The 18,398-nt window shown below is 29.9% G+C and overlaps 1 protein-coding gene across 1 annotated transcript in view; it reads left to right on the top strand.

The window, feature by feature from the left end:
* LOC107446310 (sodium-dependent nutrient amino acid transporter 1-like) overlaps positions 1 to 18,398 on the top strand; it is a 44,976-nt gene that overhangs the window by 4,372 nt on the left and 22,206 nt on the right. Inside the window, exons 2-6 of the mRNA XM_016060923.3 lie at positions 1,547 to 1,642; positions 5,866 to 6,022; positions 11,715 to 11,846; positions 16,492 to 16,640; positions 17,045 to 17,091. Coding sequence (XP_015916409.2) covers positions 1,547 to 1,642; positions 5,866 to 6,022; positions 11,715 to 11,846; positions 16,492 to 16,640; positions 17,045 to 17,091 — 581 coding nt within the window. The remainder of the gene's footprint in view (positions 1 to 1,546; positions 1,643 to 5,865; positions 6,023 to 11,714; positions 11,847 to 16,491; positions 16,641 to 17,044; positions 17,092 to 18,398) is intronic.

Genomic DNA, 18,398 nt, shown 5'->3' with positions numbered 1-18,398 from the left:
TATATATATATATAATGATTATAAATATTAACTTTTAAAGGATGTTTATACATAGAGAAAAAAATTCTGTTAAAATTACCGTTCAGTATAGTAAAGGCATTTCTAGTAAAAAAAACCCATAACCTACGACATTTATTAACCATTCATTTGAAAATTTGTTGTAATGTACCAGAAATTCGGATTCCCAAAATTATAGTTCTTATAACCAAACTTTTTGTAAAAAGTACAAAACTAAAAAGTAAATTTAACGAAATAAATGATTTTTTTGGTCATGCTCTCAGATATTATGATAAAATCATCAAATTTTACTACATTAACCAAATTTTATCACATGTTATAAGACCATATTTTAACGTTAATTTCTCCAAAATTATTACCAAAGCGCTTCGGTAAAAATTGAAGAGTTTTTTGGTGTTCCTTTAGAGCCAGAAACACGGTAAATTTTTTCATATTCTAATAGTTTTAATAGTACTTTTTTTTCTTTCTCGGAATGATTTTAAACTAACTTCAAGCATTTTATGTTCCTTGCGGTTAATAAATTTTTCCTTTTAAAACAGTGAAATATTACATAATAATATATGCCAGATAGTTTGACTTAAAGTGATTTCCTGATTCCCAGAACGTCAAGACATGAACAAAGGTAAGCAACTGTGAGAAAAGGAGAATAAAATTCTCATTTTTTCATGAATGAGAACTTTAAAAAAATTATGTAATTACAAATATTTCAATTTGTTACATTTCTAAATGCAAAAGTTGTTGATATAAAATATATTTGCATTCAAAAATTGATTTTTTTAAAAAAAAATCAATTTATACACTTGCGATCATTTTATTCTATTAGATATCAAAACGCAAAATTTAATGATAAAAACAGATTTGTTGGGGATATTTTCAAACTAAAGTACCCTTTACGGTAAGTCTTTTACTTAATCGCAACTATTGTTTAAATATTATGATATGGTTAAAAATATTTTCTTTGAACTCACAAGGAAAACTGCACTAAGAAAAAAAAAAGTATGGTCAAAACTACCAGAATATGGTGAAATTTGCCGTGTTTATAGCTCTATTGGGACAGCAACATAGGTAGGTAATTTTTACCAAAGCTCTTTAGTAATGCTTTATGGCAAAATTAACAATTAAATATGGTTTATAGTATGGGATAAAATTTTGTAAATGTGGTTAAATTTGGTATTTTACCAGATTTGGCACAAAAACATTAAGTTAGATTTAATTTTCTTTTCAGTTTATTACTCTTCACTAAATGTTTGGTAATGAAAGCTATAATTTTGAAAACTGGAAATTCCAATAAACCATCACCATATGAAAAAAAAATTCTCAAATAAGTGGTTTAAACACTGTATATTTTGGTCTCAGATTATAATATATAGTTTCATTAAATATTGTTAATATTGTTTTTCCTCCCTGTAATAATCATTATCACACAGCATTGTAATTTTATTACAATTGTTTTCTCCGTGTACGCATTTTAATTTTTGAATGAAAAATTTAGTGACTTCCTATGATTGATTAATTTGTTTCTTTCTAGGCATTTACATTAGGTTTTAGTTCAAGTTCATACAATTTAGAAAAGAAACGAAACAGTCGTGATAGCTTTGCTGTTCCTCGGATATCGGTTACTCAGGTATGCTATTGCATGTTAATTACTATTTCAAGTAATATTAATATAAGTAGTATTTAATAACTGAAATAAACTGAAGAAACTGAAATGAAGCTTAAGAGCTTGAATTGTATGCACAAAATTGAAGTTAAGATAAAATGTTTGCATTTCTTTTGCTAAACAAATTAATATATCAATAGCTTCAGAAGAAATATTTATAAAAGTGGTCTTATTATAATAAAAAGAAATATTTGAAAAAAATCTATAAAAAATGCCGATATTTGACACAGTAATTTGAACCGAAATTTTTTATAGTATATTTGAAATTTTTCTTATTCTAATGAAAAGGGGTATTTTTTGTATTTTTTTATTTTTTCAATTGTAGTTGCAGTTGTAGTTCATTTACGTCGCACTAGAACTGCACAATGGGCTATCGGCGACGGTGTGGGAAACATCCCTGAGGATGATCCGAAGACATGCCATCACAATTTTGATCCTCTGCTGAGGGGATGGCACCCCCCATTTAAGTAGCCCAACGACCTGCAGTTTAACGAGGACCAATACCGTACACCCTTGGCCCCTACGTGGACTGATCCAAGTGGTCACCCACCCGCCCACTGACCGAAGCCAGTGATGCTTGACTTCGCTGATCTTCTGGGAACCGTGTCTTAACGATCAGTCCACTGCGGGACTTTATTTTTTCNCAATTATTGTTGTAGTTGTAGTTCATTTACGCCGCACTAGAGCTGCACAATGGACTATTGGCGACGGTCTGGGAAACATCCCTGAGGATGATCCGAAGACATGCCATCACAATTTTGATCCTCTGCAGAGGGGATGGCACACCCACTTAAGTAGCTCAACGACCTGCACGCGAAGTCGATCACTTTAAGGTAGAACAGTTTAACGAGGACCAATATCGCACACCCTCGGCCCCTACGTGGACTGATCTAAGTGGTCACCCTCCCGCCCACTGACCGCAGCCAGTGATGCTTGACTTCGGTGATTTGCTAGGAACCGTGTCTTAACGATCAGTCCATTGCGGGACTTTATTTTTTCAAAGAAATTGAATTATATAATTATATTAAATCATTGATTTTCATTAAGATAATGAAATATTGAGCAAATGAAATTAAAAGATCTTTAGGGAAAATTAAGATAAGGCACAATAAGATCCTTAGGGAGATTCGGTTATATCTCCAAAGCAAAGTTTCTTTACCTCAATTTACTTTTTTTGTAATGTTAAATTTCGTATTTTTCAATTAAATAAATTCAATATAGTGTTTTTTTTTTGTTTTTGGCCAAGTTTTCATTTAATGTAATGAAAATAATGTAATGATAAAGAAATAATGTAATATAAGGAAATAATGTAATGATAATGCAATATAAAATGTATATTTCCATGCATGTTTTTTTAAAATACTTTTCAGGCTGAAGGAACTCCAAAATGTTTTTGTTTTTGATTATTAAAGAAGTTTTTAGCCGAAATATTTCAATATTTTTTACAAGTGAAATTTTCAGTGTTCCCCGATCTTAATCAAAACAAAAAACAACCTCTTGAATTTTTTTATGTTTTAAAGTATGGAATTTAACATCGTGAGAAAAAAAACTGAGATCAACAAACATTGTTTTTGAGTTTTAAAAAGTCTTGAAGTTTATTTGACTAAAACAACTATTTATTCTTTTTTACTAACAAAAAACACCCACAATTGAAATAAAAAGATCACAAAAAATTGAAATCGGAAAACTTTGTTTTAGTGCTGTTAAAAAAAATTCTTGAATTATTTTGGTTATAAGCCGCTTTATATTTTTTTAATGACATCGATTAGACTGTTGGATTATTTTATAATAAAGAAAAAAACACGAAATATTTTGAGGAAAAAATTGAGATCAAGATACACTTTGTTTTTAGGCCGTAAAATATCTGGAAAATCTAGTGCTAGGAAAATTAAGATTCATTCATTTTGCCACAATAGCAGCTTTAAACGAAACGGCTGGCTAAGCGCCATCTGGCGAGAGTATTTGCAGTCTGTTTCCAGCCACTGAACTGTTAGGCTGAGTCCACGTCCGCACACCAGTAAACGTTTTTTTTTTAATTTCATTTTTAATAATTATAATTTGTATTAGATTATTTCTATGTAACTGTTTTGTGCTCTATTTTATATGTTTCAATAAATTCATCAAAAGTTAAAAGAAATCTTAATTTTCCTAGCTCAGGGGATAGAGCGCTCGCCTTCCAATGAGGTGAACCGGGTTCGAATCCCCAGCGATGGCTGGTCAAAACAAAAACAAATCCGCATCCGGCTTGCACCGACCACAGTGTTGACGTGAAATATCCTCAGTGGTAGACGGATCATGAGTTAGAGTCCCTTTGCCGTCAGCCTAACCGTGGGAGGTTCTCGTGGTTTTCCTCTCCGTGCAACATAAATGTGGGTTAGTTCCATCAAAAAGTCCTCCATGTAGGCAAATTTCTCCCAATACTTGATCCAGGAGTTCCCTTGTCTTCTGGATTGGAATCAAAATTAAAAGGCTACGGCGCTGAACATTAATAGTCGTAAACCCAAAAAATTGGATCGGCTGTTCAACGACGGTTATAAAATAAAAATAAAATTAGTTTCATTCTTTGATTGGATAAGTTAAGCACATTTTGTACTCAGAGAATTTTGTGTTATACGATAATCATATTAGAATATTATTTTTATAACATGATACACAATGGAGGAACTCATATTTTAAGCAAATAAATTAATTTAAAAATTAATTAAAAAAGTTCTTTAAAAATGAATTTTTTTTTAAATGCATGTTTATTTGAATTGAAGAATACATCAGGCCTTTAGGTGAAGTTTAGAGAAGCAGCAGAAACACAAAAGTTTTTAACTCATACAAAGAAACTCCTTTCAAAGTTAAAATCATATTGGTTGTTTTTTCTAATGACACTTGACAAGCTAAGCTTGATTTCGTTTGATAAGAGAGCACCACAAGGATAAGTCTCAGCTCAGAATCCCACGGATAGATGGCAGCACCACTCATTCATGAGGCCACTCCCTCAAATTAGACAGATCTGGAGGAAAAGGAAATTTTCTCCGACTCCACACGTTGTACGAGCACATATAACGCATGTACTCAGTGGGACAAGGATCGCACCCCGCTCTGAACAAGATGTAGTCCGATTCTCTAGAAGGGCTACGACTGCTGAAGTTAATACTTTATTGTCATAGCTAAAAAGCCACTTTTTCTTACAGCCACTTTAGTTATACTTAACTGATTTAATAACAAATATTATATGCTGAATTAAAAATTTAAATAATAAACGGCTTTATTATTTAATAAAAAANATATATATATTGGCACAGAAATATCCGCTATGCTACGATCTCAAAGTTTCGAGCTGGAATGAATAACTTCAACGAGCACAGTGTCTCCAATGGTATTGTTACTGATTTTTTCACTAGTCGAAATAGTGGCGACGACGGGTTCGGCGATTGAATGAACTTTTTGTTAAGACAAAACAAAACAGATTTAGCGACAGACTCCGAAAGACAAGCGGCAGAGATAACTCTTAGTCTGACTAACCAACTCCACTGTACCCCGTTCCCCCTTTTATATAATTTTTCACAAATTCTCGAATTTTTCACAATTCTCCAAAATTCTCGAATTGTCTCTAAGACGACAGAATGTCTGGGATTTCAGAATCATCGCGTAAAGACCTCGCGAATGACAGCTAGTCTCGAAAACTATACTGGCAGGACAGAAAGGAACCAGTCATTAACAGTATCACGTAAATTTGGTTTCAAAAGTACAATCCTATTATAGTAAATGTTTTTTCAGTATTCTGAGAAATACCGTGAGGAAAAAAAAGTAGGCATAAGGCAAATAAAAATATATAGTCTTAAAAAATAATAGCACTCATAATTTCTACTAAAATTTTTATTTTTGCCATTTTATCTGAGCTCAAGGGGGGTGTTTAAACCTCTAAACCACTCCTTTGCTTACGCCGGTGCCAGCTACTATATTTTAGAATCATAGCGCATGCGCAAAACTTTCTAACCAATCATATATCACTAAGGGTTGGAAAATAAGGTTAGCGTTATGTTAAACGTAAGACAAACGCTATGCTAAATTTATTTATTTTGATTATTACGTTGTGTTTCTCGACATTTTTCTAGATTTTACAGAATTTTATAATTTTTAAATCAAATACAAATTATAAAGAATTCAGTTCTATTTTTTTAAAATCTGTTATTTAGGTAGTGAATGGGGTCAAAATTCCACCTGAAGAGGAAGAGGTCAGCGAAAGAGGAACATGGTCCAAAAGCATTCAAAGTTTGTTTCTTTGTTTATCCATGTCTGTTGGCCTTGGAAACATATGGCGGTTTCCTAATGTAGCCTATAATAACGGAGGAGGTAAGATGAAATAATTTGAAATAGCTAAATATATTCTAATATTTTGTCAGTAAGTTTCATATTGTATATTATTAGTATTGCAATAGTTTAGGTCATTAGTTTAGTTCATATTATATAGTATTACAATAGTTTAGGTCATTTTTAATTGAGCTACAGCACATATCAAGTCAATAAGTTTAAGTTCTTCCACTTTGTAGTAATAATAAGTTTAATGATGCTATTTACAATATTTCTGTTTCCGAATCTACCAAAACTCCTTTTATAATCATTTACGGCAACATTTGGCCTTTTATTACATACAAACTAAAAGTCAAAATAAAGGCCAATGCATGCTAGGGATACAGGAAAACATTCGTTTAATTTTGTGGAATACAATATTAAATGTGAGTCATTTGGTGCTTCGTGGCACAGTCCCGATACGCAACTCTCCACCTTCGCCGGTGGAGAGCTGCGGATCGAGAGTTCGATTCTGGAACAATCAGTTTAATAGTCCCTGAGAAACCGAATTTTAAATATACAGCTTCTTTAATTCGATATCTTAGGAACTATTTGACCTATTCTGCTGAAATTCTGCATATTTCAATTTGAAATTGCATTCTTTAAAATGATGGGGAATATTGTATAACTTACAATTCAAATTTCGCTTTCAAACTTCGTTTCAAAACTAGTTCAAAATTTGATTTTTCGGTTATTATTAAATAAAATAACAATAAGAAATAAATATTTACTAACAGTTATATTTTGCTTAGAAATTATCTTTGGATAAACGAATTTTATAGCTGTATTCAAAAATTTTTCAATTTATTTAAGTTTTCAAGATGTGGCAAAATATGTAAAAGATAAAAATAAAACTGTGGGATCCAAACTTTAAACCACTCTCCTGATAAAACTATGAGGATCACATATCCCAGATTGCGGCTACCTCCTATATTTTAGGGGTCAGAAATCCGAATCCCTTGAAAAATTGGTATGTTTATTCGGAGAAAGTACGTTTTTGTGTCTGATTTTGCAACTTAAAATATCGTTTGCCTTAATTAATTCCCTTCAACCTTTAAGCTTGAGTCCTAGAACATGAAGATCCGATCATTAGATCAAAAGTTATTCAGGGTGGTCCGTTTTTTATTTTGCGCACTGTACACGAATAAGTAGTTATTAAGCTAAACTAACTTATAAATCGTTATTAAATAAACATGAATTCAAGTACTGAGGATACATTTTTGAAGCGCAATTCTTTTGATAAGTTAACAATTATAAGAATTGTTTTCACCGGTGTTCCGTATTAAGATATTTTAAATAATTAAATGCAACAATGCTCAAAACTATTTAGTTTGAAAGTTGTACGTTTGCGCTTAGACAAGGAAATTTCAAAAGATCTAGGTTAGATTGCCATGCCAGCCAACACAAAAAAATAGCAAACATGTTGCAAATCTGTTAAGGGGTTTGCATATTTGTATAATGAACGTATAAGCATAGTTTTAAGAATTTAACTTCCATTAAAATCTGATTTTTAATTCTAACTGACTTAGACTGTCTTGTTTTGACGACATATTATACTTGAGGTTATTTATAACTCAAATAATATAAATCTTAAAATTAATTCTAAGACAGGAAGTAATGGAAACTGAATGATGATTAGAAATTATTTGATATTCGTATGGTTTATTGCAAAAGTTAAGTTTGTAGGTACACCGACGAAGTAAATGCAAACATGAGCGTTTACATTAATCTAAACCTATTTCGAAACATAAGGACTAAAGCAAATATTATATGTTTGATATTAACTGAACACAAATAAATCACGTTTTGACTTGTATTAAACGCATCACGAATGTTTGAACCTTAAATTAAATAAATGAAACAGCAAAAACAAAGTTGTTGAATAACATCCGGTGAATATAAATCTAAAATCCTTTAATTCAGGAAATAGAAATTGTCACGATATTATTTTTTTTAAAGTTAAAGCAGTTTTGAATCTAAAGTAAGCATTGTATCGTGTAAATTACACCATGTAGCAAACAACGCCTGCAAGTTTCAATTAAATTCAATTCCGGGAAATTTTTTTGTTGTTGATTTGTTGCATAGGATTTTTTAACGGACCCTGGATATTTTCTCGTCCATGAATTTAAATCTGCAATTGATTTTTCTCTGCAATCAACAGTTTTTTTTAATTGACACTTTTAGTCTATTTTTTTGTCATAATGTAGAAAGTTTAAAAACGTTATACTAAAATATACTAAAATATTTTATACTAAAATATAATCTTATGGTATGAAATCTCTATAAATACATTTTAGAGAGACATTATAATGATATTATATTTATGTAAAAATCGTTTTATCTGAATAAATGGGTCAGATTTATCTGAGTATGTCACATTTAAAGTATGTCACAAAGAAAAAATGTCATGTTCACGATTTTTTCTTGCTTTTTTAGGGTGTAAAAAAGAAGAAAACAATTCATGTAGAAATAGTGTGCCCCCCAAAATGTTTTTTTTTTTGGCCGCCTAATTGGCGTTTATTTGTAGAATTGCTCATGTAACGTTGAACAGCATAAATACAGCGTCAAAAATCTAGAGTAGTTAGGGCACATCATCAGGATTAAAACTGCACAGTAACCCTTTACAGGAAATGTCACCATACGCCGCTAAGGGTGCTTCCCCATAATGAACTGCATCTTCTTGTATTTCTGAACAGGTCATAAAAGGACAGCTACCCAGCTGTGCATGTTGACAGTTCCGGGTATGGGTTTCTAACAGTTTCAATCCTCATGATGCAAGTAAAAATAGAAAAATAAAGAAGAGATTTTAGAGGTCCTAAGGAGGAGAAAATAGTTATGATTACATCAGATTAAAAATGAAAGAAAAAAGTCTGGTTGCATCACTTTTGAGAGTCGTGAGAATAATCTGAAGTTAAATCAACAACTTGTGTGACTCACGATAGAAATATTTTTCGAAGAAACTGAATTAAGACTTCTAAAAGATGAATTGATGTACAAGGCAATTTACTATTTCAAAAACGTTTCACAAAAATCCTATTATAATATGCTTTTTAAATTCAAACAATAAAAACACAATTGTAAACTCAAACTAAAAGAAGAGTGCATATGTTATGGATAACTTTATTTTTTTTAAACAAATTAAACTTAGACTCTAGGAAATGGAACACACAAAATATTTATTATATGATGAAAACATTTCACAAAAATCTAATCCTAGAGTTTTCTTATCGTCGAGCGATATGTTTAAGAAATATAAATATTTTAATGCAGTTTAAACTGCAGGTAGTTTAACTACTACATTTTACTGTAGTATGCTAAAAAAATAATAAGCGGACCAACTTAAATAACTTTTGATTTAATGATACCAAATCTTAATTGTACGAAGGGGTGGCTTCAAACATGCGAGTTAATTAGTGCGGATGATATTTTCAGTTCCGAAATCAGACAACAAAAATGCACTTTCTCTGAATAAAAATGCTTTTTTTCCGACGGATTCGGATTTCTGACTCCCGGAATATAGCGGGTAGCCGTAATTTGGGATAGATGGCCCAATAGTTTGGTCAGGAGAGCGATTTAAAGTTTGGACCACTTAATTCTAATTTTACTTTTTGCGTATTTCGCCATATCTCACGAATTTCTTAGGCCAATTTTTTTTTATCCAGAGATAATTATTGCATGCAAAACATAAATTTTAGTGCAAATTCATAATTTTTAATTATTTTATTTAATAATAGTCGGAAGAATTGTGAATTGTAAGGTATACAATTTTTTACGTAATTTTAAATTATGTAATTTTATATGACAAAATATAAAATTTGAGCCAAATTGACTGAATAAATTATACGATTTATTCAGTCAATTTTGCTCAAATTTTATATGTAACTGTAAGACTTTTTTAAAATTAGATTTCTTAGGAATCGCTCAACCAATTTCGCTCGAATTTCGTCTTTTGTCATGTAAAATTACATACTTTAAAATGATGTGAAAATTTTATACTTTACGATAATTATTAAAAAAAATAATAAATATTTACTAAAAATTATAGTTTGCTTGGAATTCTTTTTGGATAAACAAATTTTATATTTGTGTACAAAAATTCTTAAGTTGTTGCTTAAGAAGTTCCTGAGATGTGGGGAAATATGCAAAAAGTAAAATTAACATTAGGTGTCTAAGCTCTTTTGCAAACTGTTGTGATCGTATTTCCAGATTGCGAGTACCTCCTGTATTTTGAGGGTCAGAAATCCGATTCCGTTTAAAAAAAAAGGTATGTTTAGCGAGAGAAAGTATGTTTTTGTGCCTGATTTCAAAATTAATATTTTAAAATATCGTCTGCACTAAATAATTAGCATATTTGAGGTCTGCCCCTCGAACCATTAAGATTGAGTCCTAGAACGTGAAGATACGATCATTATATCAAAAGCCATTTAGGGTGGTCTGTTTATTTTTTTGCGCACTATACTTAAAACAAATAAATTGTGCGAATCACAGTTTAATTATGTTTAAAAATAATTGAATTTTTGACTCTGGATTTTGGGTTTTTACACAAAATATAGATAGAATCGTTTTAAAAAATCTATTCATTTAGCTTGAGTTTAAAAGAATGAAATTTAGCTATATGCATTTGTAAGTCACGTATTTTTGAAAATGAAATAAATGTTAAGATAATAAAGATGCAAATTACGTAAAGTTAGGAAAAGTTTCATTTAATAATTATAAGGGTAAGTTCGGTGTTTAAGGAATTGAGTTTTAGTGGCTCAGCATACAAAGATGAAATTAAGAAATTTTAAAACCATAATTAAACCTACCTAACTCCTTTTAAATGTTGAAAGTCTTATCTCCATGAAATTAATATTAATGAAATATTAGATTAACCCATGAATTTAAAATTATGTGGATACAAATATATACAATATCTACACGAAACAAAAGTTCTGGTAAAATTACCGTAGTGTGTTGTAAGGGTATTTCTGCTAAGAACAACACCATAATTTTTGTTAATAAAACTAAAAAATTGTTAATAAAACTAAAATATACGATTATTTAAACTATTCATTTAGTGATTTTTCCGTTCATATGGTAACGGTTTACCAGAAATGTTGTTCTTATTACCACACATTTCGTAAAAAATACAAACTGAAAATTAAACTTAATAAAATAAATGGTTGTTATGTCATGCTCTAAGGCATCCGGATAAAATTACTAAATTTTACCGTATTTACCAAATTTTATACTTATCAAAACGCAAATTTTCTAAAAATATTTTGCTACATAATAAAAATATAAAAAATTCTAAATAATTATGATTAATATTATTTTCTAAACTAAACTAGAATATATTATAATGGAATATATAGGAAGAAAAACTAAAATATATTTGTTCATGTTCGCACAATAAATCGTTACTTAAAAGTGTTTTCAGACAGCCAGGAGTCATAATATAGTCTCAGATCATATACAAACAAACTTGTGTAGTTCAAAATATGATGATTTCTAATGTACTGTGTAAGGGAAATACGTTTTTATTTTGTTGTCAGTGATTTTACTTACAAACAAGCCTTTCTTGAGTAGCTTTTGCATCTAATGAGCTAGTAAAGAAATACTTCGTGAATTTCTGATTCTGTTAATAAATCTATATTTTGTTAAAATGCATCACTCTCTGTATTTTTGTGTATAATATTCTTCACTGTTACTATAGGAGCATTCCTGATTCCATATTTGCTACTATTATTTATCATTGGTCGGCCATTGTATTACTTAGAGCTTATTCTTGGACAATTTTCAAGTCAAGGACCGATAAAAGTTTGGAGAATCGTACCAGCATTGAAAGGTAAACTTTTAAAAAAAGAAACCACTTATTTTTTCTATTTTTTGAAAAAAATTCTGATTAAATAACTGTCACGTATGGTAATTACATTTCTAGTAAAACAAACCCTTAATTCTAGTTATAATAAACTAAAAGATATGGTATTTAAACCATTCTTTTAGTAATATTTCTGTGTATATGGTAACAGTTTAAGGAAAATTCCGGTTTTTAAAATTATAGTTTTAGTTACGACGCAATTAATCGAAAATATACAGAACTCAAAAGTACATTTAACGGAATAAGTTTTTATGCTTTGTTCTAAGGTATCAAAGTCCCACAGTGGACTGATCCTTAAGACACGGTTCCCAGTAGAACACCGAAGTCAAGCATCACTGGATGCGGTCGGCGTGCGGATGGGTGAGCACTTGAATAAATCTGCGAAGGGATCGAAGGTGTACGGTATTGGTCATCGTTAAACTGTTCTATCGTAAAGTGCACGACTTCGAGCGCTGGTTATCGGGCTATAGAAGCGGGGGTGCCATCCCCTCTGCAGAGGGTCAAAATTATGATGGCATGTCTTCGGATCATCCTAAGGGATGTTTCCCAAACCGTCGCCAATGGTCCATTATGCAGCTCCAGTGCGACGTAAATAAACTACAACAACATCTAAGTTATCAAGATAAAATGACTAGATTTTGCAGCTTCACCAAATTTTATTACACATTATAAAACGCATTATATTTTATTACGCATTATATTTTATTGCTAATTTTATTCCACTCTGTAAAAAAATTCTGAATCAAATTCGGTATGGAGTACCGGCACTGTGATGCCACAATTGGCATTACATATTTATTTTCTATCCTTTTTAAAATATTTTTCATTACTTAAGCTTTTTTTTTATTAATAGAATTACGTTTAAAATAAATAAAAGACTTAATCTTTTAAAGCGAACACGAACATAAAATATTTATTCTTCTCTTTTAGATCAATGTAACGGATACTTTTTATTTCATCACTATGCAGACTTATTAATTCACTGTCGGCTCTAATCGAAAACAAAAATCTATTTAAAACTTTTTATTCTAAATTTATATCTGTTAAATGTTTCGGTTGCATGGTTGTAATAATTCTCATAAATTTGTTGGTGACTCGTGATCGCCAAGGTGTTCTTTTAAAACCAATATTGATATGCTAGTTGGCTTTGTTTTGGCTATGATATATTATGATAAATCGCCAATTTTGGATCTCCTATCCATACTTTCTATGTCCGTTGGGAATAATTATATTCACTTTTAATTTCAAATTTGTGGAGACTGGGAGTGCCCTTAGGGGCCTCCCCAGTCTCAACTTCTAACGGTCAAAAATGATATTCTGGCTGTATGATCTTTCAATAGGAGGGTATTCTGATTTTATCTCTTTAAGGGGTTTCTATTTTGGATGAAAAAATGGTCATTCTCTATCACCTATTATGCTTAATAAAGTAAATTTTCATTTTAACGAGTTATATATTGTTTCCTGCACATTATCCATTTTTAGTATTTTCATAATCAAAAATGTATTTTGTACGGCTAAGTAAAAATCCACTACACGAATATTGGCGGCTAATGACGGAGAACCAAACCTCCGCCATAGGCACTTTGGATGCATCAGCCGTAAAAATTTTTTAACCGTAATTTCTACAGTAATACTTGTTTAATTAGAGTTATTCAATGATTTTGCTGTAATTATTATTGTAAACTTTACGGTATATCAGATTTTTTTGTGCCGGTGAAATTTTGTGGTAAGATGTACCGGCACTTAATTTCATCCGTAATTTCTTACAGAGTAAATTTAGAGAAATCTGTACTCCTTTAGTTTCGACCATACTTTTTATCGAAGTAACATCTAAAAAGATATATTTTTTTTAATAAAAATATACTTAGCCCACTCAAATTCACACTCAATACCTTTTTACCATCAAATTTTTAGATAACAAAATTGTTTAATTATTACATTTTGAGAATAGGCATTATTTAAAACTTTCAATGAATCACATATTTGTGGAAGCATATCAGTCAAATATAGAAATATTGATTTATGAACATTGATGTATATATATTTTCTACTGATGTCTAGCTTTTATTAAAACTGAAATGTATATCCTACCGAAACATTAGAAGCAATGATTAATATGAAAAGCTTTGTTTACGCAATCGCAGAATCAGTTCGTCTCTGATTCCAATAATAAATCCAAATTTAAATACTAGAAAGAGAAAGAACACCCCTAAAAATTTAAAACAATTTTAATATGTTATGGTGTAAAATAATGATTCGTCATAAAATTTATGTGTAGAGTAAAATGTTTAAATTGCATGAATACCTATTATTTAATGATGAAATAATTATTCCATTCAAAGCAAAATGTATTAAAATATGCCAATTGAAGCAAAAGAAATTACGTGTGGTTAATTCAAAATTTTCTCAAAAATAATTTTTTTTTCTGGTATGTTGGTAAAACTGATTAATATGTGGACTTTTAATTCCGCCCTAGTAATTGTACAAATAATATAGCTATAAAAATAAAAATATCTAATAATTCTCTTACAATTCAGTCTATTGTCCATGTAACCTTTAGTTTGCTATATTTTTTATGATAACTTATCAGTTATATTTTTTTTTGGTGTGATTCAGAAACTAATCACTATTCCACCATTTCCCATGTAAAGAAAAAGAACCCTGCACTCATGAAAAAAACAACAACAATTAAACAACTACAACTATAATTCATTGTACTGTGAATGCACAACTATAAATCATTTCACAGCATATTACAACGTTCACAACATTAAAACAATCACAGTGAATTAAAAAACAAACAAAAAAAAAATAGAAAAAAAAACGGAACTTCTGTTATTAACACTTTTGATCTATTGATCGGATCTTCACATTCTAGGACTCAGTTTTAATGGTTTGAGGTGGTGACCTCAGAGGGTATTGTAAGTTAGTTTAGTAACTTAATAATAGTTTGACAAACAAATAGTTTGGTCTGGAGAGTGGTCGAAAGTTTAGACTCCTTAACATTAATTTTGCTTTTTTACGTACTTCACCTTATTTCGAGAAATTTTAAATCGAATTGAAAAATTTTTGCACACAATTATTAAATTTTTTTATCCAAATATTATTCGATGCAAAAAATAACTTTCAGTAAAGCTTTATTATTTTTTGCATCATTTATTTAATAATAGTCGAATTAATTTTGATTCATTGAGTAAATTAAGCAATGTAATCTTAAAAAAAAAATCATATTTTTGCTTAGTTGTAATTCACAATAAATATTAGCCGCTGAAAGTTTTTCTTACGTGAAGAAATCTTTTCACTTTTTGCACCTCACAATTGTTAACATCTTCAAACACAGAGCGCGATTTGTGATGTTATAACTAGCAAATACGCGACTGTATATTGCTTTTCCTGGGAGTGATTAAAGCTTATTGAATAACAATTTAATTGAAGCAGCAACTGTTGCGCTTTGCTCATTATTGCTAGCATCACACTAGAAAGTCCTTGTATTTTTACCCGTAAATTGCATAAAATTATCATAATGTTTTGAGGAGGCGTCACAGAAGTGTGGTGACAAATTCTGAAAAGCGAAATTGGGCACACCATAAGAATTATAAGGCGAAAAATGACAGGAACTATAAGAAAAAAATGATAAATACAGCAAAGAGAAAAATAGTAGATGATAAAGTAGCACTACGAAGTACTGCTCGGTTCACAGTAGCACTTTAGCATTACTGTAATAGCATGCACAGCACCACCTGCGAGACTGTAATGACTATTCCTGTCAGTGGCTGCTATGCAATTCTTAATCCTTATGATGTATTCTATCTCCTTCGTAAGTTTGTCGTACTATTTTTTAGATGCCCTGTGTAAGTCCTTAAATGTGCCAAGACTTAAAAGCAGACATATTCAAAATGTACCATTTAGAAATACACCAACGGTTGCATGGCAATGAAAAATTTGAAATCATATTTTATTCTTTTTCTAATTGCTATAGTTTACGTATTCTGCCTTTATTGTGAAAATTTTAGAGTAAATCATTAACCAAAACCTATTAGATTATTCCAATAGTTAACATATTTTAGCTAGCCAATTTCTCCATCTTCCATAGCTCTTATATTTCCATACGTTATAATCCTAACGTCATATGTAATGGAAACAAGTCAGATTATTACTTATAAGATTATATTAGGATTATTATAGAGCCGTAATAATTATTATATGACTGTAAGATAGGTTCGTATAAATAGTGTATATAAATATAGTGCCGTATAACTAGGTTCGAACCTCACTCTGAGAATATTGGGATTAAATATTCCATTCCGTTTTAAGAAGAGATAAGAATGTGTTGGTTGGAACAGGCATTTACTGTTAAAGTGTAATGCTAAGGCAATTTTTACAGTTACATTTATTTTTGTATATTTATGTTATTTTGTTATTTATTTGAGGATTGTTTGTACTTGTAACATTGTAAATTTTTAATGTATTAACTTTTTCCTTAAAGCAAGCTTCAGTTATCTCTGAAGTCTTCTGCAAAGTTTTTCTGTGTGAAAATGCTTTAAAATATTTTTTACTATCTCTATCATAACCCTGATATTCCCTTAATTGATTGCTATTTTTCATTTTTCAGGAATTGGATATGCACAGATAATATCTGCGTCATACGTTGCGATATTTTATAATTACTTAATGGCATTAAGTGTATTTTACATCTTTTCATCAATGCAAAGCTGCCTACCATGGACTGCATGCAACATCTTAAACGAGTCAATGTCGCTAGTAAGTGTTTCTAGTAAAATGGCACAAGGTGTAAACTAAATGGCTCATTATAAATAGACAGTCCATTGAAAATGTATGAATCGCTTAGGCTAACCTATATTTTGATTAATAAAAAAGGTTTTAATTATAGATTTTAATGTTTATAAAAAAGTTTTAATAGCATAAAATAAGAAAAAATTTGTCTTTTAAGTTTCTTGAAGAAATACCATGAAATATCTTTGACATTTTTCCAGTTCCCAATTTCATGAATTTTTGTTGCAGTTGCACAAATTTTGTTTAAATAGTTTGCATTTATAATGTTCTAAAGATGCAAAAGATATAATTTACTCGATTTTATATGTTATATTCGATGAAAAGAAATATTTCTTTTTAGGAGTTATTAAAAGATTTATTTTCTAATTTAGAATGTGTCTCTTTCTGATGACATGGCTATGTCTGAATATTTTTGGCGGTAAGTTATAAATATTTTTCCGAATTTTAAATGTGTTTATCAAATATTTTTTAAGGAAGTTGGAATTTTAAAATCTTCTTATATACTGTTAGAAGGGATCATAGGTATCATAACTTCGTAAATATTATAGTATTTTATGCGATATCTTATGATAAAGCTAATTTGAATCATGTAATTTAATTAAATCTGTGAAACTTAAACATAATGTTTTAATTAAATTTTGAAATTAATTTGTCATAATTTATAACATTTTTAATTAATGCATATGTCATTACTTTAAAATAAAAATGGATGAAATAGAAGAAAATTCTAAATTTTTGAATCTTTTAAAATTGCTATTAAATCGGGCTCTAGTTGAGATGAGGAAAAATTGACCATTTTAAAAAAAACATTTTTTGGAGAAAACAATTTTTTTAAAAATATGAATCTTTCATTGAGTTTATAGAAATGTGTTATAGGTTTCCCGTAGTAGTTAAACCTCCATAAAGAAAAAGAAAAGATGTTGAGACAAAATACCTCTGTTGTTTGGGCTAATGGGGTCTCTATGAACAGGTTTGAGTACAATATGCCAAAATCTCTTGAATGCATTCGTAAAAAGGTGTTAACTAATTAAAATATCAAACTTTTAAAAACCATAACTCTATATTTTATCAGATAAAAGGAGGGACGGTAAAACTGATGGCATTGTACAATTGCCTTAAAATAATTTAGCACTTTTTTCTTTTTTTCTTTATATAATGTGTCAAATTTTAAAAATATTTGTGCAATATTTATCCTTTTAACATTTTATAGATTTGGCACCTTTTACACATGCGAAATACTAATTATTTTTATAAAAAGAATTACTATAATTGAATAGCTCCGATACTAGTGAGGTGCTCATGCTCTAACACAATAGTTTAAGATGGATGTTTGAGACAGTCTATTTAACAGCCTGGGTACCTTTCCATTAAACAGGCTGTAAAATCAAGACATTGTACAGATTTCAGACATCCAAAAAATGCAAAAGTTTATGTTTTTCGCAATCGTTTTATCCGAATTTGTCTTTAAATTGAAATGATGTTGGAAAAAAAATGCTAAATGATGTAGGAAAATATTTTTCACGAAATATTAAAAGGGAGTATTGATTGCTTTGAAAGTAAAATACTTAAGGAGAACAAACATTTTGAATTAAAGAAATGAAATAATTTCCTAAACCATTTCTATAACCAATTATATAAGTGATATTTATTTTGAGTTGAGTATGAAAATTCATTGTTGGAAAAAACGAAATATATGCGAAGTTGAATTTATGTCCAAAGTTGGTT

This window comes from Parasteatoda tepidariorum, chromosome 2 (assembly GCF_043381705.1).
Source record: "Parasteatoda tepidariorum isolate YZ-2023 chromosome 2, CAS_Ptep_4.0, whole genome shotgun sequence".
Classification (NCBI taxonomy): domain Eukaryota; kingdom Metazoa; phylum Arthropoda; class Arachnida; order Araneae; family Theridiidae; genus Parasteatoda; species Parasteatoda tepidariorum.
The sequence above is the reverse complement of the archived record's forward strand: the minus strand, read 5'-3'. Positions and strand labels throughout refer to the sequence as shown.